The sequence below is a fragment of the Lepidochelys olivacea genome, assembly GCF_965140295.1.
Source record: "Lepidochelys olivacea isolate rLepOli2 genome assembly, chromosome: 6".
Taxonomy (NCBI): Eukaryota; Metazoa; Chordata; order Testudines; family Cheloniidae; genus Lepidochelys; species Lepidochelys olivacea.
The window spans coordinates 98082217-98108080 of NC_140416.1; the positions used below are offsets into that span (position 1 = coordinate 98082217).

Genomic DNA, 25864 nt, shown 5'->3' on the forward strand with positions numbered 1-25864 from the left:
GGTTCATACTTCAAACTGGCTAGCTTCTCAAGACACCTATAGTTAAGGTATCAGGTAAGTTTACAGCGTGATGGGGCATATGTCTAAAAATTGCTCTAAATGGCAAAACAAAAATGGTGTGCTGCATTGTTAGGGGAGTTATCTTCAGTTAATATGTTCAATATATCTAGATCTACAAGAAATTCAAATAAATATTTAAAATTTAAGGTAAATATGTTGAATGTGATTTGTAGCACATGGAAATATTATAATGTTGATGTATTTTTGGTGGATATATACCCAAAGAAGTTGGATTTCTCTAACTGACTAAGCAAATAAAATCACTTAAAATAAAACAGTATGGATACTTCATAAACAGGGAAGGTTAATTCCCTGTAAATAATAATATATCCAAGACTACAGGTATAATAGTGACCTTACTGTGTAGGATTTTTAAAAATCTAATTTCCCCACAGTGTATATTTAAAGTGCTTGTTTGATCAATATTTTTTCTTAAGTAATTTTATTTTGTGTATTTGGAAAATAAGTGAAATTAACCTTTTGGAAAACAGATATTAAAGTCTACAAAAATTTACAGTTATTTAATACCACACAAACCATTAAAATATAATATCCTATTCTTTTTCAATTTCCCAGTGGACTACATGTTGAAAATGGCATTCATTTATGTTCATAATAGACACATACTTTAAAGAACACAACTTAAAGTAAATTCAAAGATATAAATGAAATATGTGACCAAAAAGAATTATAAGGTGTCTGATAAAATTTTCAAATGCATCTAAATCTCACTGAATCTTTAAAAACATCTTTTCGGTGCTCCTGAAAATTATTCCCATCCTGAAATATTGTAAGAGCTCAAATCATTACAAATAGGAAGAATTCCAACTGCAGAAAGCACAATAAGAAAAAAATGTTAAAGTATTTTTCACCTGTGTGGACAGTGTATTGGTGGATTCCCGTCTTCTGTGGAAACATCTATAGGCCCAGGGCCAGAGGGACAAAAATCTGCAAGATTTTGCCTCTACCTTCTCCTCACTGCACCCACAGAATCAGCGGTATAGCTATGTGGCGCGAACAGGGGCAGCAGACATAAAAAAGGTGCCACCCGCTTGTACTCACTGGGTGGCGCTCTGGGTCCTTGGTGGCACTGAAGGCCTCCGCCGCCGAGGAGCTGGAGCACCGCCAGGTGCGTAAAAGTTTAAAAAGGCGCCTAGAAATTAAAAAGATGATTCTTGTGCTCAGAGGGGGAGCGGGCGCTCCCCCCACTCTCTCCCTGGCTATGCTACTGCACAGAGGATTTCCATATGGCTTGAGATACAGTACAGTGTATTGAAGATGGGTGACCCTCCCCTTCTCCTTCATCTCTTCCCCTCCCCCCGAGGAAATGGGAGATCCACAAGTAAGGCAAAAACAATTAATTATCATTAAGACTAATTTGTACTCGGGCTGTTAAGCAATTAAAAAGAGTAATTATGCGATTAATTGCACTGTTAAACAATAATAGAATACCATTTATTTAAATATTTTTCAAGGTTTTATACATTTTCAAATATATTGATTTCAATTACAACACAGAATACAAAGTGTACAGTGCTCACTTTATTTTTTATTACAAGTGTTTGCACTGTAAAAAGACAAAATAAATAATATTTTTCAATTAATCTAATACAAGTACTATACTGCAATCTCTATCATGAAAGTTGAACTTACAAATATAGAATTATGTACAAAAAAACTGCATTCAAAAATAGAACAATGTAAAATTTTAGAGCTTGCAAGTCCACTCAGTCCTATTACTTGCTCAGCCAATCGTTCAGACAAAGAAGTTTGTTTACATTTGCAGGCAATAATGCTGCCCGCTGCTTGTTTGCAATTTCACCTGAAAGTGAGGACAGGTGTTCTCATGACACTGTTGCAGCCGGCGTCTCAAGATATTTACGTGCCAGATACGCTAAAGATTCATATGTCCCTTCATGCTTCAATCACTATTCCAGAGGACGTGTCCATGCCGATGAAGGGTTCTGCTCGAAAACCATCCAAAGCAGTGCGAACCGACGCAGGTTCATTTTCATCATCTGAGTCAGATGCCACCAGCAGAAGATTGATTTTCTTTTTTGGTGGTTTGGGTTCTGTAGTTTTTGAATAGGAGTGTTGCTCTTTTAAGACTTCTGAAAGCATTGTCCCTATCAGATTTTGGAAGGCACTTCAGATTCTTAAATCTTGGGTCAAGTGCTGTAGCTATCTTTACAAATCTCGCATTGGTACCTTCTTTTCGTTTTGTCAAATCTGCAGTGAAAGTGTTCTTAAAACGAACAACATGTTATACCGGGTCATCATCTGAGACTACCATAACAAGAAATATATGGCAGAATGTGGGTAAAACAGAGCAGGGGACGTACAGTTCTCCCCCAAGAAGTTCAGTCACAATTTAATTAACTCTTTTTTTTTAACAAGCGTTATCAGCACGGAAGCATGTCCTCTGGAATGGTGGCCAAAGCATGAAGGGGCATACGAATGTTTAGCATATCTGGTACGTAAATATCTTGCCATGCTGGCTACAAAAGTGCCATGCAAATGCCTGTTCTCACTTTCTGGTGATATTGTAAATAAGAAGAGGGCAGCATTATCTCCCGTAAATGTAAACAAACTTGTTTGTCTTAGCGATTGGCTGAACAAGTAGGAGGACTGAATGGACTTGTAGGCTCTGAAGTTTTACATTGTTTTGTTTTTGAGTGCAGTTATATAACAAACAATCTAAATTTGTAAGTTGTACTTTCAGGACAAAGAGATTGCACTACAGTACTTGTATGAGGTGAATTGAAAAATACAATTTCTTTTATCATTTTTACAGTGCAAATATTTGTAATCAAAATATATACTTTGATTTCAGTTACAACACAGAATACAAGATATATATGAAAATGCAGAAATATCTAAAATATTTAATAAATTTCTATTGGTATTCTCTCGTTTAACAGTGTGATTAAAACTGCGATTAATCACGATTAATTTTTTGAATTAATCACATGAGTTAACTGCGATTAATCAACAGCCCTAATTTGTACATATGAATAATCAGACAAAACCAGAATTCAGTTATCAAATAGATTAATTTGCTTCTGTATTTGGTTAAAAGAATCTGGTAGCAAAGATATTTCCTTATGTAATAGACCTGATCCTGTCCCATTGAAATCAACAAGAGATTTGACACTGACTTCCTTAGGGATTGGGCCCAAAAACGATACTAATCAAATCTAATTTTTCATATGTAACACAGTGGTTAAGTGAGAAACATGTATTATATAATAAAAAGTGTACAAGAGTGTAACAGTGGCTGTTTATTAAACTATCAACTCTACTAATAATTCACAATTTCTACCCTCAAGAAAGATTTATATAAAAGGTGTAACATAGCATAATTTAAAACTACATTAATGATCGAGTTCTGACCATTGATTCTGCATTCAACTCCCAGTAACTTCAATGGCAATCACAAACACACATGGCAAGGACAAAATCTGGCCATACATGTGGGAAATGTATATTTTAAGAGAGTTGTAATCTACAATTACCTGAAATATTCTCTCTGAAGTCTGTGGTGTGGCTGCAGGAGAGTATGTGGGATCCATTTCCGTAAACTCCTCTGCAAAGTTACTAACATCCAACTCATCCCGGATTACAGGTTTAAACGGAGCTGGTATTTTTTTGGCAGCTAAATCATCCCAGTTTATTTTCTAAACCAGAAATAACAAATGAACTTTGAATCAAAATGTAAATTTAACAAGACAGACATATTAAAAGGAGAGATTAATATTTTGAAATTGAAACAGCCCCTATTCACTGCTAATTGAAGTCAGGAAGAACTGTTGAGGCTATAAGAAAAGGAGTACTTGTGGCACCTTAGAGACTAACCAATTTATTAGAGCATAAGCTTTCGTGAGCTACAGCTCACTTCCTCAGATGCATATCGTGGAAACTGCAGCAGGCTTTATATATACACAGAGAATATGAAACAATACCTACTCCCACCCCACTGTCCTGCTGGTAATAGCTTATCTAAAGTGATCATCAGGTGGGCCATTTCCAGCACAATTTCCAGCTGGAAATGGCCCACCTGATGATCACTTTAGATAAGCTATTACCAGCAGGACAGTGGGGTGGGAGTAGGTATTGTTTCATATTCTCTGTGTATATATAAAGCCTGCTGCAGTTTCCACGATATGCATCTGAGGAAGTGAGCTGTAGCTCACGAAAGCTTATGCTCTAATAAATTGGTTAGTCTCTAAGGTGCCACAAGTACTCCTTTTCTTTTTGCGAATACAGACTAACACGGCTGTTACTCTGAAACCTGTTGAGGCTATGTATTCCTCAGGTTGGAGGCAGAAGAACTAAGTAGCGTTTGTGCATAGCCATATGGACACTGCTCTCAAAAAAAGTCTGATTGTGTGCTGAAGATAAATACTTCACTTAGAGCAGGGATCTGTCCACACAATTTTGAAGAAAGTAAACATCTGTCAGTTATAAAAATAATTCCCCCACCATTGCTTTGAACAAATCTATAGCCTAATGCAAAAAATGGCAAATTGAAATATGGCAAGGAAATAATGAGAAAAAGCACCTGAGTCTTCAAGTGAAAATGGTTCAGATTTCACTCAATTATGACACATTGAAAGAGAAATTTCTTACCTGATAATTTTCTGTTAGCAGCTTCTCTCTGAATTTATTACCAATGGACTAATGCCCCACCCCCCACACCTGTGGAATTTGGAGATGGTCCAATTTTGTTGCTAGAATGCCCAAAATTAAGCTCCATTCTTCAGCTCAGGCCACCAGAACACTTCTTCCACAGCTGCAGAAACAGTCCGGAAACCCATTATTAGCACTAAGACAACATGATTTAATATATTAAATTGGCCTTAAGATAATATATGTAAGTCTCCCTATACCAGACTACCAGGGTGGGTTGAATTCAGAGAAAAGCTGCTAACAGAAAGAAAATTATTAAGTAAGAAATTTCTCATTCTATTGCACAGCTTTTCTCCTCATCCATTACTTATAGGAAATAGTGAGCAGTAAATTCCAGAAGGGGAGCGCTCAGGGGGGCAGATATACTATAATAATTAAATTACGCTTAACAACAGGCAAGAATGGACATGCCTCCAGATAAAGCAAGAGCTTTATAAACTAAGGAGTTATGTGGGAACCAACTCAGTAGCACCTTCCTATTAAAAGACATCTCTGAAGAGAAATTAAAATTTGCTATGCAAATCTTCCTCAGCCTTCCTCTAGGGCTTCTGTGAACTGATTTCCAATGCCTAATATGCCAATTAGTGCATGGATTTTACATCTGGCTTGCAGCAACCTTGAGGCTATAAGGCCTTGGCAGTTTGGAAAGAATGAAATGGACAGGATACAATTGGCATATGTACATCATATGCTTGAGATATATCTTTAGAGCTGTAGGAATACTCATTTATACCACAACCTTCCAAGGGTTTGAACAAAATGATGGGAGAACTATTTCCCCAGAATTGTGAAGAGATTAACTTATTTGAACGGAAAGCTATCTGAAAAGAACAACATGAGGGGGAAAGGAGTCCAGGAGAGCTGGCTGTATTTTAAAGAATCCTTATTGAGGTTGCAGGAACAAACCATACCAATGTGTAGAAAGAATAGTAAATATGGCAGGCAACCAGATAGGCTTAACAGGCCAAATCACACTTAGAGTTGCAGCTAGCAAGGGATGTTAAGAGTAACAAGAAGGGTTTCTACAGGTATGTTAGCAACAAGGAGGAGGACGGGAAAGAGTGAGCCCCTTACTGAATGGGGGAGGCAACCTAGTGACAGAGGATGTGGAAAAAGCTAATGTACTCAATGCTTTTTTTGCCTCTGTCTTCACGAACAAGGTCAGCTCCCAGACTACTGCACTGGGCAGCACAGTATAGGGAGAAGGTGACCAGCCCTCTGTGGAGAAAGAAGTGGTTTAGGTCTATTTAGAAAAGCTGAACAGGCACACGTCCATGGGGCCAGATGCTCTGCATCTGAGGGTGCTAAACAAGTTGGCGGATGTGATTGCAGAGCCTTTGGCCATTATCTTTGAAAACTCATGGCAATCAGGCAACATCCCGGATGACTGGAAAAAGGCTCATGTAGTGCCCATCTTTAAAAAAGGGAAGGAGGAGGATCCAGGGAACTACAGGTCAGTCAGCCTCACCTCAGTCCCTGGAAAAATCATGGAGCAGGTCCTCAAGGAATCAATTTTGAAGTGAGGAGAGGAAAGTGATCAGGAACAGTCAGCATGGATTCACCCAGGGCAAGTCATACCTGACAAATCTAATTGCCTTCTATGATGAGATAACTGGCTCTGTGGATGAGAGGAAAAGCAGTGGATGTATTATTCCTTGACTTTAGCAAAGCTTTTGATACTGTCTCCCATAGTATTCTTCCCAGTAAGCTAAGGAAGTATGGGCTGGATGAATGGACTATAAGGTGGATAGAAAGCTCGCTCGATCATCAGGCTCAATAGGTAGTCATCAATGGCTCCATATCTAGTTGGCAGCCGGTATCAAGCGGAGTGCCCCAAGGGTCGGTCCTGGGGCCAGTTTTGTTCAATATCTTCATTAATGATCTGGAGGATGGCGTGGATTGCACCCTCAGCAAGTTTGCAGATGACACTAAACTGGAAGGAATGGTAGACATGCTAGAGGGTAGGGATAGGATACAGAGGGACGTAGACAAATTAGAGGATTGGGCCAAAAGAAATCTGATGGGGTTCAGCAAGGACAAGTGCAGAGTTCTGCACTTAGGAAGGAAGAATCCCATGCACTGCTACAGACTAGGGACCGAGTGGCTAGGCAGCAGTTCTGCAGAAAAGGTCCTAGGGGTTACAATAGACGAGAAGCTGGATATGAGTCAACAGTGTGCCCTTGTTGCCAAGAAGACCAATGGCATTTTGGGCTGTATAAGTAGGAGCATTGCCAGCAGATCGAGGGATGTGATCATTCCCCTCTATTCGGCATTGGTGAGGCCTCATCTGGAGTACTGTGTCCAGTTTTGGGCCCCACACTACAAGAAGGATGTGGAAAAACTGGAAAGAGTCCAGCGGAGGGCAACGAAAATGATTAGGGGGCTGGAGCACATGATTTATGAGGAGAGGCTGAGAGAACTGGGATTATTTAGTCTGCAGAAGAGAAGAATGAGGGGGGATTTGATAGCTGCTTTCAACTACCTGAAAGGGGGTTCCAAAGAGGATAGATATAGACTGTTCTCAGTGGTACCAGATGATAGAATAAGGAGTAATGGTCTCAAGTTCCAGTGGGGGAGGTTTAGGTTGGATATTAGGAAAAACTTTTTCACTAGGAGGGTGGTGAGGCACTGGAATGGGTTACCTAGGGGGGTGCTGGAATCTCCTTCGTTAGAGGTTTTTAAGATCAGGCTTGACAAAGTCGTGGCTGGGATGATTTAGTTGGGGATTGGTCCTGCTTTGCACAGGGGGCAGGACTAGATGACCTCCTGAGGTCCCTTCCAACCCTGATATTCTATGAAGCTATAAGAATAACCTTTTTCTTAATGACAAAAGCAGTGTGGTTCCTGTATGTATATGGGGACTAATTTCAAAACTCGCCTTTCAAAAGTAATGGCAACAAGAAAGACCAGCCTCAGGCTTCTCGAATTTGTCATTGTGATTAAACTGGGCACCAGATACTCAAAAATAGAATCTGATGTGCCTGTCTACAAAATGCCACTGTGGCTGGTAACCATTTAAGGTGCTTGATTATCAGACTCCAACCAAACCTCCTGGAGAAACACTAGCGTAACTGAGATCACCAGAACTTTGAGTTTATTATAATAGTTGTATTATAATAGTATCTAGAGATCAGGGCCACACTGTGCTGAGCACTGCCCCAAAGAGCCTGCTGTTTCCCCTCACACCAGAAACGTAAATTTGACCAGATTAACGAATGAAATATCCTGGTTGAGTTCTGTGTGGATACCAAACTATCAGAAATTAATGGAGAATTCATGCTGAATTACACTTCTCTTCCAATGCTCATCCTGTTAACTGCAGGTGTGACCCAGTATGAATGGAATCACTGCTTCAAAAAGTCCTGTGTTTTCTGAATGAAAAACATGAAGTCTTTGGCTATCTGGAAAGTCCGAAGTGCTTTCTGGGTCAGTGGAGCACTAGGAGGACCACAACTTTCCCTTTCCCTCTTTTCTGTGTCCTTTATGTGAACTGTCTTCAAAGATAGATTCTTTTTGGCCCAGGACATTTTTTCCATTGCCACAGACCTCTGGTTTTGGAAGGTATATAAACAATCAATCATAAGCCAACCTCTAATGGGGTGGCATGCTTCCTCTGCAAGTACATAATTGCCCATTAGCTAGTATCTTGCATATTAAACCGATATCAGCTGAATCAGCCACTGGATACTGGACTCAATGGAGCACTGGTTCTATCCGATATGGCCATGTTTGTTGTTTTTTTAAGACACACCCTGATAGAGATGTTGTAATGAATTTAAAGGATGCGTATTATGAGATTTTAGGGTCTACAATGAAATTAGGGTTGGCTTCAGCATGTTGTTTGTATTTACCAGCCCACAAAGTATAATTTGGATCTGAAAATGATACCTAATTTTGCATTGCATCAAGTGCGTGGTTCTATGTCCTCAGAAGGAATTTCATCAGGCGCATTTTGAGAAACCCACTCAGGGGATAAAGTTGATGACTGGCACTAGCAATCCTAGCCTTTGGATGAACCCTCAGGAAATGACTGATGCAATAAAGTTTTGGTTCTTTGCAAATCTTTATCATTTTGTTTAAATTACAGAAAGAACCCTCTCTGTTTTGGCGTCTGGTGGTATGTCTACACTGCAATTAAAAACCCAAGACTGGTCCAAGATAGTTGACTCAGACTTGCACGTTGTTTATGTATGAGTATAGAGTGTAATGTGAGACCTGTGCCTTGCTGTGACTACCACCAAATACTTAAGACTCTGGGTAGAGGGAGGATCGGAAGGAAGAGTCTTGCACAGGAGTTGTGAGGTTTCAGACACAAAGGTTCTTTTTGTCTGTCATGCTGAGGATTTTTTTTTGGTTTGGAGGAAAATTTATCTGGCTTCCCTTTGAAGCTTCTGCTCCAGATTTCCCCCCTCTGCCAGGGAACAGTCCCTTCGTGGATATCCTTGGTGCTGGTAGCAACCAATGGATGGCTATGTTAGCTTTGACAGCGAGGGTTGAGGACTCTTTTTAATCTCAGTTATTAATATCTCTAATGTTCCCCCAAAAAGCTCTTTACCTGTAAGTCTGAATGAACAAGATATCCATTTAGGATGAGCGATGGCCATTCATGGGCATAACATGACTGCCTTGTAACCAACAAGTTCAAATTCATTGTTTGTCACAAATCACATCAAGGGTTTGACCAAGACAGAACCTGGGTCCCAGAAAGGTTCACTCCTAGACAATGAGTCACTTGTTTTTCAAGAAACAGACTTTCCTCACTAAATATATGAAAGACCTTTGGTCTTGAATGGCTATAGTGAGGCTTAGAAATTGCTGTGCAGTGAGTCATCACTCTTACAGTCTAGGGCCTTTTGGAAGGAAGTCCCTTTCTGAAGTTGTGACAGTGTCTTTCACTGGGGGAGCTTCTGCTGCACCAACTTTAGGCTCCCCATATTTACAAAATTTCTTTGTTTTTATATAAAACTTTGTTTTAACACTTCGTTTAATCAGATGTGCTCTTTTGAATCGCATGATGCCCTCAAAGGAGGCATCAATAGGAAACCACATATCTAATAATGCTTGAAAGGGCAGATAGTCACTAATATTGAGTTCCTTGCAAGCCAAACTGATTGACATTCTATCCTGAAAAAGTTCTGTGTTTTATTTGTTTGGGCCTTTTTTTCCTACAGTTGCATGTATAGTACTTTCTCCCTTGGCTGTTTACAGGGGGAGGTAGTATATTATTCATCCTAGCATGGAGCCCACACAATTTCAGAGGGATACTGGTGTACATAGCTCGATTGTAGAAGTGGCTCACTAGATTGTCCCCAAAAGCCTGAAATGCTGCCTGTCTGCTCCAGCAGGTTGGCTAGCACCCAAATAAATACTGTAGGAGCAACCTACCACCACTCAGGGCTTTGCTCGGTAAATCAGGATCATTTTGAACATGGGAAGGGATTTTTCACTTACCCCTCCGGAATCCTCATGTTCTGGTCACAGAATGCCTGAAGTGCTCTTAAGGTTTTAATGTGGCGCCTGTCTGTCGAGCAGGGCTGGAGGGACACAGAGGCCCTTTTCAACTTTTTAGACTCTGAGCTCCTTTTCCTGGTAGAGCAAGGGTTTATGGCTAGTGATTAGTAGGCCCAATTCCCATTCTGCTGTTGCCTGAAATCTGGGCTCCTTTCCCTGGCAGGGTGAGGGTTCCCATACCCATTAGGCTGCAGCCTGAGGCAGAGCTGCATAGAAGGATACAGGCTTTTTCTGGAGGCCCACACATGCTGCAGGGATGGGCAAGGGCCATGTGCATGATACACAGCATTAGGAATAGGGTCCTACCAAATTCACGGTCCATTTTGGTCAATTTCATGGTCAAGGGAATTTTAAAATTGTAAATTTCATTATTTCTGACATTTAAATCTGAAATTTCACAATGTTGTAATTGTAGGAGTCCTGACCCAAAAATGAGTTGTGGAGGGTTGCAAAGTTATTGTACTGCTACCCTTACTTCTGCACTGCTGCTGGCATGGTATGGTATTGCCACCCTTACTTCTGCACTGCTCCTGGCAGGAGTTGCCTTCAGAGTTGGGTGCCCAGCCAACAGCTGCCCACCTCTGAAGGCAGCGCAGAAGGGTGGCAATACCGCAACGCCCACTGCAACTCCCTTTTGGGTCAGGATTTCCAATCTGAGAAATGCTGGTCTCCCTCTGAAATCTGTATAGTGTAGGGTAAAGGCACAGAAAAGACCAGATTTCAGCCGGGGGGTTGTGGGGGGAGAGTTTCATGAAACATTTTTCATGGCCGTGAATTTGGTAGGGCCCTAACTATGAATCATAGAAGATTAGGGTTGGAAGAGACTTCAGGAGGTCATCTAGTCCAACCCCCTGCTCAAAGCAGGACCAACCAAATCATCCCAGCCAGGGCTTTGTCAAGCAGGCCTTAAAAACCTCTAAGGATGGAGATTCTACCACCTCCCTAGGTAACCCATTCCAGTGCTTCACCAAACTCCTAGTGAATTTTTTTTTCCTAATATCCAACCTAGATCTCCCCCACTGCAATTTGAGACCATTGCTTTTTCTTCTGTCATCTGCCACCACTGAAAACAGCCTAGCTCCATCCTCTTTGGAATCCCCCTTCAGGTAGTTGAAGGCTGCTATCAAATCTCCCCTCACTCTTCCCTTCCGCAGACTGAATAAGCCCAGTTCCCTCAGCCTCTCCTCAGAAGTCATGTGCTCCAGCTCCCTAATAATTTTCGTTGCCCTCTACTGGACTCTCTCCAATTTGTCCACATCCCTTCTGTGTGTGTGGGGGGGGGGGGCAGGGAAGAGAACCAAAACTGGACGCAATACTCCAGATGTGGCCTAAAAGAGAGGAATACTCACTTCCCTCGATCTGCTAGCAATGCTCCTACTAATGCAGCCCAATATGCTGTTCCCTTTTTGGCAACAAGGGCACACTGTTAACTCATATCCAGCTTCTCGTCCACTGTAAGGGACCCTATCCCTACCCTCCAGCTACCTACCTCTCCCCCCAGCTTAGTGTCATCCATGAACTTGCTGAGGGTGCAATCCATCCCATCATCAAGATCATTAATGAAGATGTTGAACAAAACTGGACCCAGGACCGACCCCTGGGGTACTCTGCTTGATACCAGCTGCCAACTGGGAGAACCCCTGCGTGGGAGAAAAGCCACAGGAAGCACTCGCTTGGGGGGAGAAGGCACAGGACAAAAAGTTTAACCCCTGATTTTCACTACACTTGTTCCTTAACAATAGTAATCACTACTTTTTGAAGGACACGCTTGCTTTTGCCTTTTTAGGATTCAGAGGCTTGCAAGGCTCTGAGGCTTGCAAGACTCACCCCCACCCCCCGTATCATGAGAATTCTCTGATTCATAGTGGAAGGTATGGGAGCTGTGTAGAAGCCCTGTTTCTTTCCACAGGAAGCTAGAGATCCACTTCAGTATCTTGTGGCGGTGATAAGGAGGCAGCAGGAGGAGGACTATGGATCTTTTCAGGGGGTTTCCCCGCCAGTCTAGGTCTGTTGCAGGACTTACCCCCCAGAGCTGGCTGACTAGTTTCCTTCTCATCCTTAGACTCTCTTCACAAAAGCCCAGGAATTCCGACTGAGCTCTTCTGCATTGGAGTCCTGGTTCCTTGGGGAAGGGTGGGGACCAGACATACTGGTCTGATCGTGAGCCCCAGCTGGATAGGAACAGACAGGGCATAATTCATTCTCTGTAGAGCCCGTAAATCCTGCCTCGCTAGGGGAACACTGCTTATATTTAAGCTAGGTGTTTGCAGGATAGCTCTACTATGCCTGAGAGGGGGCAGAGGAGTCCAGGAGGGAGCTGCTGCAGCTGCAGATCTAAGTGATTGAAACCACCATGCTGCTATTTACCCAGTCCAGATGAGGAGGAGGAAAATGATTATAAATTGCAACTGCATGAAAATGAATAAAACAAAAGGTCTGAAAACAAAAATGGTTGTGAAAAGCGGAACTGCCAATTTGTTCTACTGCTGGACGCAGAAAATCTGGTGGCCTGATAAGCTGAAGGATGGAGTTTAGTTATGGAGTCTCCAGCAACAACCATGGACCACCTCCAAATTCCAGGGTTGGGGGGGCATTAGCTCATTAGTAATGAATGAGGAGAGAAGCTGTGAAACAGAAAAAAAGAAGTCAACTTTGTACACCCACACTATATTCTGAACAGGATTTGCTCACAATAAATAATAATAAATATAATAAAATACACAGATAAGGAATGCGATAGAATGAAACCACACATAATTTACTATGTTCTTATAACGTGCAAAGCAGTGGTAGTAGGACAATGACTTTCAAAGTTTCAGTTTGGACAGATGGGGGAGGATAAGAGATCAGGCAACAGAAACATATAGTAACTAAAACTGGAGATGACAGCAGATAAAGATTTTAATGGTGAGAATAGTGAAAAAAGAGCAGATTTGAGGTATATGAAAAACGACAATGGATACACTTTCACAAGATACAAGATATGTAGGGTACAGATAGAGGAGAGAAGGGAATAATAGTAAAAGATTACACCAGGGTAACTTATGCCTTCTGAGAAGATGGTTCTGTGGATGATTACCCACCAGAATCTAGAATGAGACTCACCATAATCATTTCAGTGAATAGCCAATAGATAGCAGCAACTTTAGTTCATTCACAATAGTCTGCTTTGAATTAATGATTAAACATAACTGGATGCATAATTTGTTTTATATACATGATCTGTTTCCCACCTTCTCCCCTGGTCAAAATAATCTCTGACAAAACTTCCTCACCACTGCTCTTCTTCACCACACTTGTTGAGCTCCATGTCTTATGGCGAGTTATGACACAGTGATCTCCATAAGGGACTCGGCAATAGAAGATTTGCTTTCATTTGCGCATCATCACAAATACCAAGACTCTTGCAAGTGACTTGGCAAACCTCACCCTAGATCAGTGGTTTTCAAACTCTGGGTCGCAGAATGTAAGGCACTGGGTTGCGGCGGCTTTGGTCAGCACCACCAACCACATGTTAAAAGTCCCGTTCGTGGTGCTGCCGGGCTAAGGCAGGCTAATCCCTACCTATTCCGACACCGCACTGCGTGCCAGAAGTGGCCAGCAGGTCTGGCTCTTATGTGGGGGGAGCCCTGGAGCTCTGCACGCTACCCCTGCCTTGAGCACCGGCTTGCGTGCCTCCGCCTGGGAGTCGGTCCTGCTGCTGGCTGCTTCTGAGGCACAGCGCAGTCCGTGGTGCCAGGACAAGTAACAAGCCTGCCTTAGCACCCCCGCTGCACTGCTGACCAGGAGCGGCCTGAGGTAAACCAGTGCTCCAACCGCACGCCCCAATCCCCTGCCCCAGCCCTGAGCCCTACCCCAAATCCGGAGCTCCTCCTGCACTCCAAACCCCTCATCCCCAGCCCCACCCTGAGCTTGCACCCCAGCCCAAAGCCCTGACTGCCTCCGCACCCCAACCCCCTCCCCAAGCCGAGAGCCCCCTCCCACACCCTGAACCCCTCATTCTGGGTCCCACCCCTCAGCCTTCACCCCTGCACCCTAACCCTCTGCCCAAGCCCCCCCCCACACCCCAAAGCCCTCATCCCCAGCTCCATCGAGTCGCAGGCATCAACAATTTTCTTCAACTAGGTCGTCAGAAAAAAGTTTAAAAACCATTGCCCCAGATCAGCGGTTCCCAAACTTGTTCTGCTGCTTGTGCAGGGAAAGACCCTGGCAGGCCGGGCCGGTTTGTTTACCTGCTGCATCTGCAGATAAATGAATGTGGTAGATAATACAGCTCTGCCCAATCATGTATCAGTGAGAGAGCCTTGAGTAAGGGCATAATACTTAACAAATGTGTGTTCGGAAGTCCAAGTGGCCGCTTTATAGATGTCAGCCAGATGAACTCTGCATAGAAAAGCCACGGAGGTAGCTATAGACCTAGTGGAGTGAGTCCTGATGCAAGCTGGCGGAACTGTCTCCTTTAATTGATAGCACATGTGGATACAAGCAGAGATCCAATTGGAAAGTCTCTGGGTGGAAATAAGTGTCCCCTTGGATCGTTCTGCAATGGAGACAAAGAGTCTGGAAGAGCTCCTAAAGGGTCTGGTTCTATCCAAATAAAAGGACAAAGCCCTCCGTACATCCAGTGTATGCACTGTGGATTCGAAGAAGTTTGCATGTGGTTTAGGAAAGAAGGTTGGTAGGTGTATAGGTTTGTTAATGTGGAATGACGAATATATCTTTGGAAAAAATTTGGGGTGTAGTCAGAGGGTAACGTTGTCCTCTTGTCCATGATAAAAAATATCCTGTAAGGTGGGTCCGCCCTGAGAGCTGCTATTTCTCCTGCAAGTCTGGCAGAGGTGATTGCCACTAAGAATGCTGTTTTCATAGAGAGCTGTAAGAGGGAACAAGTGGCTAGGGGCTCAAATGGTTGTTGAGTTAAGCAGGATAATACTAAGTGAAGGTCCCACGGAGGAGTAGCAGGTTTAATATTTGGGTATAGGGATGGGAGCCCTTTAAGAAAGCACTTGGTGATTGGATGAGCAAACCAGAAGTACTGTTGATCTTGTTGTGAAAGGTTTAATAGCAGCTACGTGAATTTTGATGGAGCTGAAAAAAAGGCCGGATTGCTCCAGGTGTAGTAGGTAAGGAAGTATGGCTGGAAGAGGTGCGGAAGTGGAAAGAATTCGGTTGTTCGAGAACCACTGTGTGAACCATTTCCACTTCTGGAGGTATGTGATGCGAGGAGATTGTATTCTGCTATGTAAGAGTACTCTTTGAACCTGTTCAGAGCATGCTAGTTCGCTTTGTGAGAACCATGGAGGAACCAAGCTTTGAGGTGAAGCATGGATAGGTTGGGGTGAAGAAATTGGCAGTGTTGCTGCGATAAGAGGTTTGGAGTGAGAGGCAATGAAATTGGCGGACGAACTGACATTCTGGTGAGGAACGGATACCATGGCAGTCTGGGCCAGGATGGGGCAATCAAAATTACCATGGCACAATCTATTCAATTCTTTGTCAGAACTCTGTGGAGAACCAGTGTCAGGGGAAAAGCATACATTAAGTTTTGAGCCCATGAGATCAGGAGTGCATCTCCTATGGAACGTTTGCCCAATCCAGTTCTGAAGCAAAATTTGGGGCATTTCTTGTTCTTCGCAGTCGCGAAGAGGTCCAGGGTTGGATAGCCCCAAACATGGAATATATTGCGTATGATTGTGTCGTTTATCTCCTGTTCGTGATCCCAGGGAAAACATCTCCTTAGTTCTTCTACGACAGTATTCAGGGCCCCGGGAAGATAGGCGGCTGATATCCGGATGTTGTTCGTGACGCACCAATTCCAGAGCTTCATGGCTTCTGTGCAAAGAGAGTGAGACAGAGCCCCTGGCTGCATGTTGACATAGAACATGCATGCGATGTTGTCTGTCATTATCCGAACATGTTGGTTCCAAATGAATGGGAGGAAGTGACGGCAGGCATTGCGTATGGCTTGCAGTTCTAGGACATTTAGGTGTAGGGAGGCTTCGATGGAAGACCACAGCCCCTGGGCTGTGTGGTGGGACATGTGTGCTCCCTATCCTGTGAGGGATGCATCGTTAGTCATTATGAGTGATGGGGAGTCCCGGAGAAAAGGGACTCCTGAGCAGAGGTTGGAGGGAACTGTCCACCATCAGAGGGAGTCTTTGACTCTGAAGGGTATGGATAGAGGCTTGTTTAGAGCATGTACGTTCGGTCTGTAAACCGTGGCCAACCAAGCTTGGAAGCACCTCATGTACAGGCGTACATTTTTGACCACGAAAGTACACAAGGCCATGTGGCCTAATAGTTGCAGGCAGTCTCGTGCAGGGACCTAGGGACTGTTGTGAAGTTTTTTAACCAGGAGTTTTATGCTGTTGAAACGATTGAGCGGGAGACGCTATTCCTGTTCGGGAATCGAGGTGCACTCCTATGAACTCCAGTTGTTGGGTAGGAGATAAGGTGGGTTTGTTTTTGTTTATTTGTAGGCCAAGGGAAAGGAAGCAAGTGATGGTAAGCTACATACATCGAAGAGCTTCGTCGAGCATAGAGGCTTTGAGGAGACAATCGTCAAGGTAAGGAAATATTATAACCCTGTTTGGAGAAAACTCGGGGACGGTAGATAGGTCAAAGGGCAACACTCTGTATTGAAAATGTGTCAAACCAAGGGTAAAACGAAGAAAACGTCTGTGGGCTGGGTGAATAGTCACATGAAAATAGGTGTCCTGTAGGAGGAGGGCTGAAAACCAATTGCCCTGTTTCAGAGCTGGGGTTATGGTGGTAAGGGTAACCATTTTGACTTTTGCTTTTCGATAAATTTGTTTAGCCACCTGAGGTTGAGGATTGGTCGCCATCCCCCGATTTTCTTTTCTGTTAAGAAGTAATGGGAATAGAAACCGCTCCCTCTGTGTTGTTCGGGCACGATTTCCAGTGCCCCCAATTGAAGGAGATGTTGTACTTCTTGGAGGAGCAGTTGCTCCTGAGAGGGGTCCCTGAAGAGGAACGGAGAGGGTGGATGGGTAGGAGGCAAGGATAGGAAAGGGATAAAATAGCCAACTGTGACGACCTCTAAAGCCCACTGGTCAGTGGTAATATTTCGCCATTGATGGGAGAATGGGCATAAGCAATGACCAAAAACAGGGGCAGGCAGTGTAAGCGCTGAAGTGGGAATATTGTTTTCCTATACCCTCGACCAAGGCTTCAGATTTGCTTATTGGTTGGAGGGGGTCAAGACGCTGCCAAGAAGTTGGGACGGCGGTGTTGGTATCTGGGTCTCTAGCGTTGCTGTTGTTCGTGAGAGCTATGGAATTGCTAGGTGTTTGTGGGGTAGCGTGGTTGCTGGTAAGGCTGGTATTTATGTTGTCGCCTTCTGGTCATAGGGGTTTGAATTCCTAGAGACCAGAGAGTTGCCCTCGAGTCCTTAATGGAGAGGAGTATGTCATTTGTGGTGGAGGCGACCAGTTTGTCACCATCGAAGGTGAGATCCTCAATGGTACTCTGGACCTCCCAGGGAAAGGAAGAGGACAAGAGCCATGACTCTCGGCGCATCACGACTGCAGTGGCAGTGGACCATGCCGCACTATTGGCCACATCAAGGGCAGTTTGAAGAGCAGTGCAGGAGATGCTTTGTCCCTCGGAAACTATGGCTGTAAATTGTTGTTTCTTTTCTTCTGGAATGTGATCAATAAAGTCCATGAATTTATTGTAATTTTGGTGGTCATATTTTGCTAGAATGACTGTATAATTAGCAATGAGAAATTGCAACATGGAAGAAGCATATACCTTATGTCCGAGCAGATCTAATCGCTTACTGTCCTTGTCGGAAGGGCTGGAGTGGGGAATCTGGTGTTCATTCTTTTGGTTAACTGCATCTACTACCAGCGAGTTTGGCACTGGGTGAATAAAAAGGAATTCCGAGCCCTTGGAAGGAAAAAAGTACTTCCAGTCCACTCGCTTACAGGTAGGTAGGCTTGCAGCCGGAGTTTGCCAAATGGCTTTGGCAGGTTCTAAAAGGGCTGCGTTGATAGGTAATGCAATTCTAGAAGAAGAAGAAGAGGGCTGCAGAATGTCGGTTAGCTCATACTGCTTGCTGTTCAGAGACTTCCTACAGGTTAATTCGTAGCTCATTGGCAACTCTTTTAATCAGGTCTTGAAATTTTGAGAAGTCGTCCGAAGACATTGTGGGAAGAGGAAGCAATGCTTTCATCAGGCGGAACAACTGGTTCTACCAGGTTAGAGGCAGGCCGTGTTTGCTCTTGCTGTTGTGACAGGGCTGCCTGGTATCTGGAGTCAGTGGCAGGGTCGTCAGCTGGTGGTACCGAGCAGGTCTCACGCCTGGTTGCATCGGTATAACGAGTGTGGTCCCAAATATAAGGAGCCCATGGAGCCCAATATTGCCACTGTGGTGGGAAGGGCATGGACGGTGCCATCCAAGGGTTCAAGCACCATGGGGCAGGACCCTCACAGTAGGACAAGGCAGCTTTTCTATGACCTCTCTTGATTGGGTACTGTGGATGGGAGATCCGATAAGGTGAAAATTCTCCCTGCAGCCCGGAGAAAAGCTGTGTGGACCTTGCCTGAGAAGTAGGGGTGACTGCAAGATAGGTGACACCAGGAGGTCCCTTGAGTGTGTGAACTGCGGTCCTGCAGTGCCTCTGTGAGGGGAGGGCTGAGTGAGAAGAATTTCTTGTGAGGAGCGATTCCTCTGCAACGGTGTCCTGAGCCATACGCAGCGAGTTGTATCTCCACGTGGTGCCTTGACACCAGCAATATTCAGAGCCCAGGGGCCCAACTCCACCAATATTTGGAGCTGGGTGTCCCCCTCAGCCCCACCTGCCACCCCCCTGCGCCTCCTACGAGTGTCCCCCAGTCTCCCCTTGCGGCCCCCATGCACAGGAGCAGAGCATCCCTGCCTCTGCCATGCAGCTCCATGCTGCCTCCCTGCAGCAACTGCTGCCGCAGGGGCCTAGTGCCCCCCATCTCGACTGCAAGGGCAGACTGATTCTGAGCCTGCCCTTCCACCTCAGACCATTCCCTTTTCCGGCGGGACTCAGCACCAGCACAGGGCCCCCCCCACAGTCACTTGTCCCATGCTCGGCAAGGAGGCAGCCCCATCCCTCACCCCCACTAAGGCTACAGTCAGGGGCAACAGCAGGGGAGGAGGCACACACAGCACCCCCCAGCACCCACCATGGGGGAGGCAAGGGAGATTCCTGGACCTGAGAGAGGCCCTAGGAGCACATGCAGTGACAGTGGTGGGGGTGAGTGTACTGCTGGGGGGGGGGCAGGAAAGGGGGGCTCCTCCCCCAGAGCTCGCTGCTGCCAGCAGGGAAAGGGCTGGGGGTAGTCCTCCTCTCTGGCCCATGTCCCGGAGCAGCCTGCCTGCACCCCAAACTCATCCCCAGCCTTGCCCCCCCAAGCCCACACACCCCCAGCCAGAGCTTTCACCCCCCCACACACACCCTCAACCCTAGCCCTGAGCCCCTCCAACACCCTAAACACCTTATCCCCAGTCCCAGCCAGAGCCCTCATCCCCCTGCATTCCAACCCTCCGCCCCAGCCCTGATCCTCTCAAACAACCCACACCCCCAAGCCCCAGACAAAGTCCTCACCCCCCACACTCCTACTCTCACTCTGAGCCCCTCCCACACCGCAACCCCTCATCTGAAGTCACAGCTCTCACCCCTGCACCCCCTCCCAGAGCCTGCACCCTGCACCCCAATCCCCTGCCCCAGCCTAGGGCCTGCACCCCAGACCTCCTCCCCCACTCAAACTCCCTCCCAGAGCCTTGGGCATGTGCGGGTTCTGGGTACCACCAAAAATTATACAAACCTGCCACCCCTGTCCTGAGCGTTCTGTCACTGCAGCAAGCTCAAAGGCTGACGGTGCTGGGAGAGCGAGAGGAGCCTGGAGGGGGTCAGGCAGACTAGTATGCGTTGGTACTGTTTCCATTGTGGTGCCGAATGGTGCCATGTGAGAGGCAGGGAACTGGAAGCCTGAAGCCTCGGCACCGGAGGTTAGTGCAACCACCGCAGCCGCAGGCACGTTTCGCGCAGCACCAGAGGAGCCCAGAGGGACATTAGTTGGTGGCTCCCTCGTGGAGCCATGAGCACGGGCATGCACCTGGCACGGTTCACCCCTATACCGGAGGCCTGTCCCTTTTGCGGAGTGAGGGAGAACCTGGCGCACGCCTATCTCCAATGCGCCAGGTTGCAGCCCCTATTCCGGCTCCTCCAGAACCTCTTGTTGAGGTTCTGGCTGCACCTTTCCCCACACTTGTTCCTCTTTGCACACCCTATCCGTGGCCCCACGAAGTCGCAAGACCTCCTCGTCAACCTCCTCTTGGCTCTGGCCAAAGTCTCCATCTATAATATCAGGAGGAGGCTGTTGGACGAGGGGGTGCTCTGTGACTGCGGGGCCTATTTCTGTTCCTCCCTAGTTTCATGCATTCGGGCAGAGTTCCACTGGGCAGCGGCCGCTGGCTCTCTTGACAACTTTGAGGAGCAGTGGGCGCTGTCCGGGGTTCTCTGCTCGGTGTCCCCATCCGGTATCCTCATTTTGAACCTCTGACCTTCACTCCGATCCCTGTTTTTCATTAGTTGTCCCCCGTAATCAGTTGGTCCCTGGATCCAGTGGTCCCTCCTGCTAGGCTGGGGGAGGGGCCTTTAGCAGTGGGCAGGCTTGCGCCCGCCCACTTCCCAGGTTTTCCAATACAACCAGAGGAGCCCAGCGCATCAAAGATACTCAGCCGGGGGAACGCAGGGAGGGAAGCAGCACCCAGAGGAGTCTTGTACCTGTGAATACCCTTTGCGGGTGAGAGAGAGTGATGGTTTTTTGAAGTTTTCTTTTGTATCTTTGAAGTGGGGGGGGGGCTGCAGTGTACAGTGTGGTCGGAGCCTGGGTCTGAGGCTGGTCCGAGAGATTTTTGCAGCAGGAGCAGTTTTAACCGCAGCTTCCTGTCTTTGCGTGCCCTGGATTTCAACTTGCTGCAGTGGGCACATTTTGGGGGGATGTGGGACTCCCCCAAACATTTAATACATTTAGAGTGGCCATCACAAAGAGGGATGGCATCACTACAGTTAGAGCAGCGCTTAAAATCTGGAGAGCCAAGCATGTCAGAAGCAGCTGCGCTGACAGGAACAAACACGTTTTTTTGTTGTTGCTGTTTTTTGGGGGAAAAGGGTATCTAGCTATTAAGTTTTGGAATAGCATTCCAAGGGAAGCAGTGGGGGCAAAAGACCTATCTGGCTTTAAGATTAAACTCGATAAGTTTATGGAGGAGATGGTATAAGGGATAACATGATTTTGGTAATTAATTGATCTTTAAATATTCATGGTAAATAGGCCCAATGGCCTGTGATGGAATGTTAGATGGGGTGGGATCTGAATTACTACAGAAAATTCTTTCCTGGGTATCTGGCTGGTGAATCTTGCCCATATGCTCAGGGTTTAGCTGATCGCCATATTTGGGGTCGGGAAGGTATTTTCCTCCAGGGAAGATTGGAAGAGGCCCTGGAGGTTTTTCGCCTTCCTCTGTAGCATGGGGCAAGGGTCACTTGCTGGAGGATTCTCTGCTCCTTGAAGTCTTTAAACCACGATCTGAGGATTTCAATAGCTCAGACATAGGTGAGAGGTTTTTCGCAGGAGTGGGTGGGTGAGATTCTGTGGCCTGCATTGTGCAGGAGGTCGGACTAGATGATCATAATGGTCCCTTCTGACCTTAGTATCTATGAATCTATAAGAACACTGTTCATCCCACCTGCAGAGACATTCTCACTCCAAGTTAATCTACCACAGAGAGCTGTTGAATAGGGCTCTACGCAGGCTACATATTCACCAGGGACATGCAGCTTGTCCCTTTGTGTGTGTTCTCCCCAGACAAGAGGAAAGACTCTTGGGGGGGAGTGATCGTTCAGTGGTTTGAGAATTGGCCTGCTAAACCCAGGCTTGTGAGTTCAATCCTTGAGGGGACCATTTAGGGATCTGGGGCAAAAATTGGGGATTGGTCCTGCTTTGAGCAGGGGGTTGGAGTAGAGGACCTCCTGAGGTCCCTTCCAACCCTGATATTCTATTACTGGTAAGCTAAGAGGGGAAAAAAGTTGAACAAGGGAGAGAAGAAATTCTCTAATGAGTCTGCTGAGCTCTGACTCAGGCCAGGGACGGTAGAGAAGGAACTGAGGAGACCAGTGGCGCACATGTACTATTAAGGCACACTCAGCGCATGGGGCAGACTCTGTACATGCACGACTGGTACAAATACTGCTGTCAAAATCTCCAAGCGAAGGCGCAGGGACACACCAACACCTGGAGTGGAGCACCCACAGGGACATCTCTTGAAGAAGAAAAATAGGTTATTTAAATCAAGGCTTTCTATTTAGTGATTGAAATAGCTGATTTAAATCAATCCACTCTGGGATGTCCCTACCAATAATTGCAGAAATTTTCTGTGCGCTAGGAGTATTGAGCTGTGGAAGTAGGCATCATGCAGGCCAAGGGACATGAACAAGTCCATAGGATCCAGTGAGGGGATGATAGAGACTAGGTGACCATCCTGAACTTGAAATGACAAATGAAGGCATTGAGACATTGAAGGTCTAGAATGGGTCTCCACCAACATCTCTTCATTGTGATCAAGTAATAATGGGAGTAGAAGCCTTCCCTCTGAATGCTCAAGGTGTGACACTGGGAGATCAGGTACCAGCTCATGCAAAAGCCCCTAGGGCTCAAGTGTACACTGACACATATATAGCTGGAAACCAGTCTGGCTCACCCTGTGTGTTAGTAGAGTTAAAATAAGTATTAGATTTATAAAAATGTGTTTAGACTTTATGAAATGCTTGTGAGTTGCTGCATGCACTAATCCAACTTATAATAGCTATAGCCCATGTTATAAAAGTAGTATTCAAACGTTTGCTCTGAAACTCTAAACCTCCCCAGTAAAGAGAGATGCATTACCAAGTGTGAAATACTAGTTCTCCACAAGAGGTATCTGTGATAAGTTCAGTCACAGAAACTCCCTCAAGACTGTCAACTAGATGTGTTGGGATACCACTGAGAACAAACCCCCCTGCCAGAGAAGGCTTCCCTCGACTCCCATCTTGCTGAGTTACACATTTCAGTCAGCTACAGCACAAACCAAGAGGTTGGGCCATGCCCCCCTGCAGTGTACAGAAACTAAGATTCACTTAGCCCAGAGGCTTCTCAGTTAACAGGGATGTTCCCAGCACACAGTATTCAGTCTTTCTGGGAGCCTAAACCCCCAAATGAATCCATTTTATTCTGTATAAAGCTTATACAGGGTAAACTCATAAATTATCTACCCTCCATAACACTGATAGAGAGATATGCACAGCTGTTTAATACCTGGGGGAGCAATTACTTACTCTGGGTTAATTAATAAGCAAAAGTGATTTTATTAAATATAAAAAGTAGGATTTAAGTGGTTCCAAGTAATAACAGATGGAACAAAGTAAGTTACCAAGCAAAATAAAACAAAACACACAAGTCTAAGCCTAATACAGTATGAAACTGAATATAGGTAAATGTCACCCTCAGAGATGTCCCAATAAGCTTCTTTCACAGACTAGACTCCCTCCTAGTCTGGGCTCAATCCTCTTCAGACCAAGGTTGTGGCTTATGGCCTGGGTACAGCAATCACGCATATGCCTGTAGTTACAGATCTTTGTTCCAGTTTCTTTCAGGCATCTCTTTGGGGTGGAGAGTTCATCTCTTGAGCCAGCTGAAGACAAAATGGAGAGGCTTCCAGGGCCTTTTATATTCTCTCTCTTGTGGGCGGAAACCATTTGTTCTTCTGTGCAAAGTCACAGCAACAAGATGGAGTTTGTAGCCACCTGGGCAAGTCACATTTCCAGCAATGATTCACCTTTTTGCAGGCTAATGCCATTGTTTACATATTAGTTTGAACGTTCCCAGGAAAGCTCAGATGTGGACTGGCATCTCCCAAAGTCCATTGTCAGTTAAGTGTTTCTTGATTGGGCACTTACTGAGAATAGTCCTTTCTCAAGAAGTTGACCAAGTGCGTCACTGATGCTACTTATAATGGATGGACACCAGCTTGGTGGTTCTCTAGAGGAGCCTGGCAACATGCGATTGCCTCTTATGGACTCTTCCCTGGACTGACTGTCCATGTCCCACTGAGCCATCTTTGGAAGGGTGGGTTGTATTCTGGTAAAGATGGTCTGCTGCAATCACCTGAGAAAGGTGAAAAGGCAACGTCTTCTTCAATAGGTGAGGAATAGCCCTCCAAGCGAGTCCTGTATGATTAGGTCTATGGCTGGTTTTTACAGACTGTGAGATGGACCTGTCCTCTCAGAGTCTGTCTAAGATCAGGGACTCCGCTACTAGTCTCACCACTAAGTTTGCCGGTGCAAACAAGTACATCAGTGCTAATGAGCCCATGTGTGCTGGTAAAGAACTCTCACTTGATTTCTTCAGCATTGTGATGCTTGGTATCAGGCCCACCGACAGAAATTCCAGGCCCCAGGGCCAGAGCCATCCCTGGGGGGGGAGGGAAGGGGAGGGGGTCTGCCCATGCTGGCCAATCGCGCCAGCCCACGGGCCTCGGAGCGGGGGCTTGGAGCAGGCACACGTGCGCGCGTGCCTAGGAGCTCTGGGTCCCACCCGGGCGATTTAAAAGGACACGGGGCTCATGGCAGCGGCCCCCAGGACCTTTAAAATCACCCGGGCCCCTGGGCAATTGCCCCTTTTGTGCCCCCATGTCAGCGGGCTTGCTTGGTATCCCCATTTTGGCATCCGTTTCCTTGGTGCCAGGTTGTCTAGTACTGCTGAACAGTGCCAGTGCAGGGTCAGCTGCTTGAGTGGTACTGGGGAAAGTGCAATGCTTATTCTGGGAAGCGACCATTTGTGCTGTTTTTGCCTTTGCACTTAGGCAAGATTCAGTCTTAAGCCTCTGATGAGTTGAAACCTAAGGAGAGGACTTCTTCCTCTTAGATGAGGAGGGAGATCAGCACTTTCCCTGGTCTCTATCATGGAGCTCCTTGTTGCCTATCCTGTGTCAAAGCTGAATCTGCTGAAAAGCAAGATTTGTAAGTGTCCTTCAAGCTCAGTGTGACATTAAGGCTCATAGGAGCACTGGAGGAGTAGGACTGGCCAGGAGGATGTGAGTTTGCCTGGTCAGAGAGTTTGCCTGGGTCCAGCAATGCTCCCAGGGGCACTAGAGAAGTGAGAATGGCCACGAGGATGTGGTCTCACAGCGGGCTTGCCTGGGTATTACAACATTTCGTCACAGTCTCAAGGAGATGTATCTTCATCTGCCATATCTAGCTTTTAGGGCGCAATCTGAGAAAGTCTTGCACACCAAACAACATTCAGACAGCTGCCCCTCAACTAAGTATGGAAGGCAGTTTGCATGACCATAGCTGATGAGCATTGCTGTCACACAGGAGGGGCAGATCTTGATTCCTGGACATCAGTCTTTGGTCATTTTGGCCTCAGGTATGGGGTGGGGATGGGAATGTAACCCTGTAATGAGCGTGGGGGAGGGAGAAAAGGGAGGGGACAGAAACCCTATCAATGTTTCGACAGGCAACTTCTATCTAAATTTCTTTCTTTTTTAAAAAAGAACAAATGGATG

The 25864-nt window shown here is 45.8% G+C and overlaps 1 protein-coding gene across 3 annotated transcripts in view; it reads right to left on the reverse strand.

The window, feature by feature from the left end:
• Positions 1-25864, reverse strand: part of RPS6KA5 (ribosomal protein S6 kinase A5) — a 194679-nt gene that overhangs the window by 37441 nt on the left and 131374 nt on the right. For all 3 annotated transcript variants that reach the window (XM_084630302.1, XM_084630301.1, XM_084630300.1), the window contains one exon: positions 3576-3737. In XM_084630302.1, the coding sequence (XP_084486428.1) occupies positions 3576-3737 (162 nt within the window). The remainder of the gene's footprint in view (positions 1-3575; positions 3738-25864) is intronic.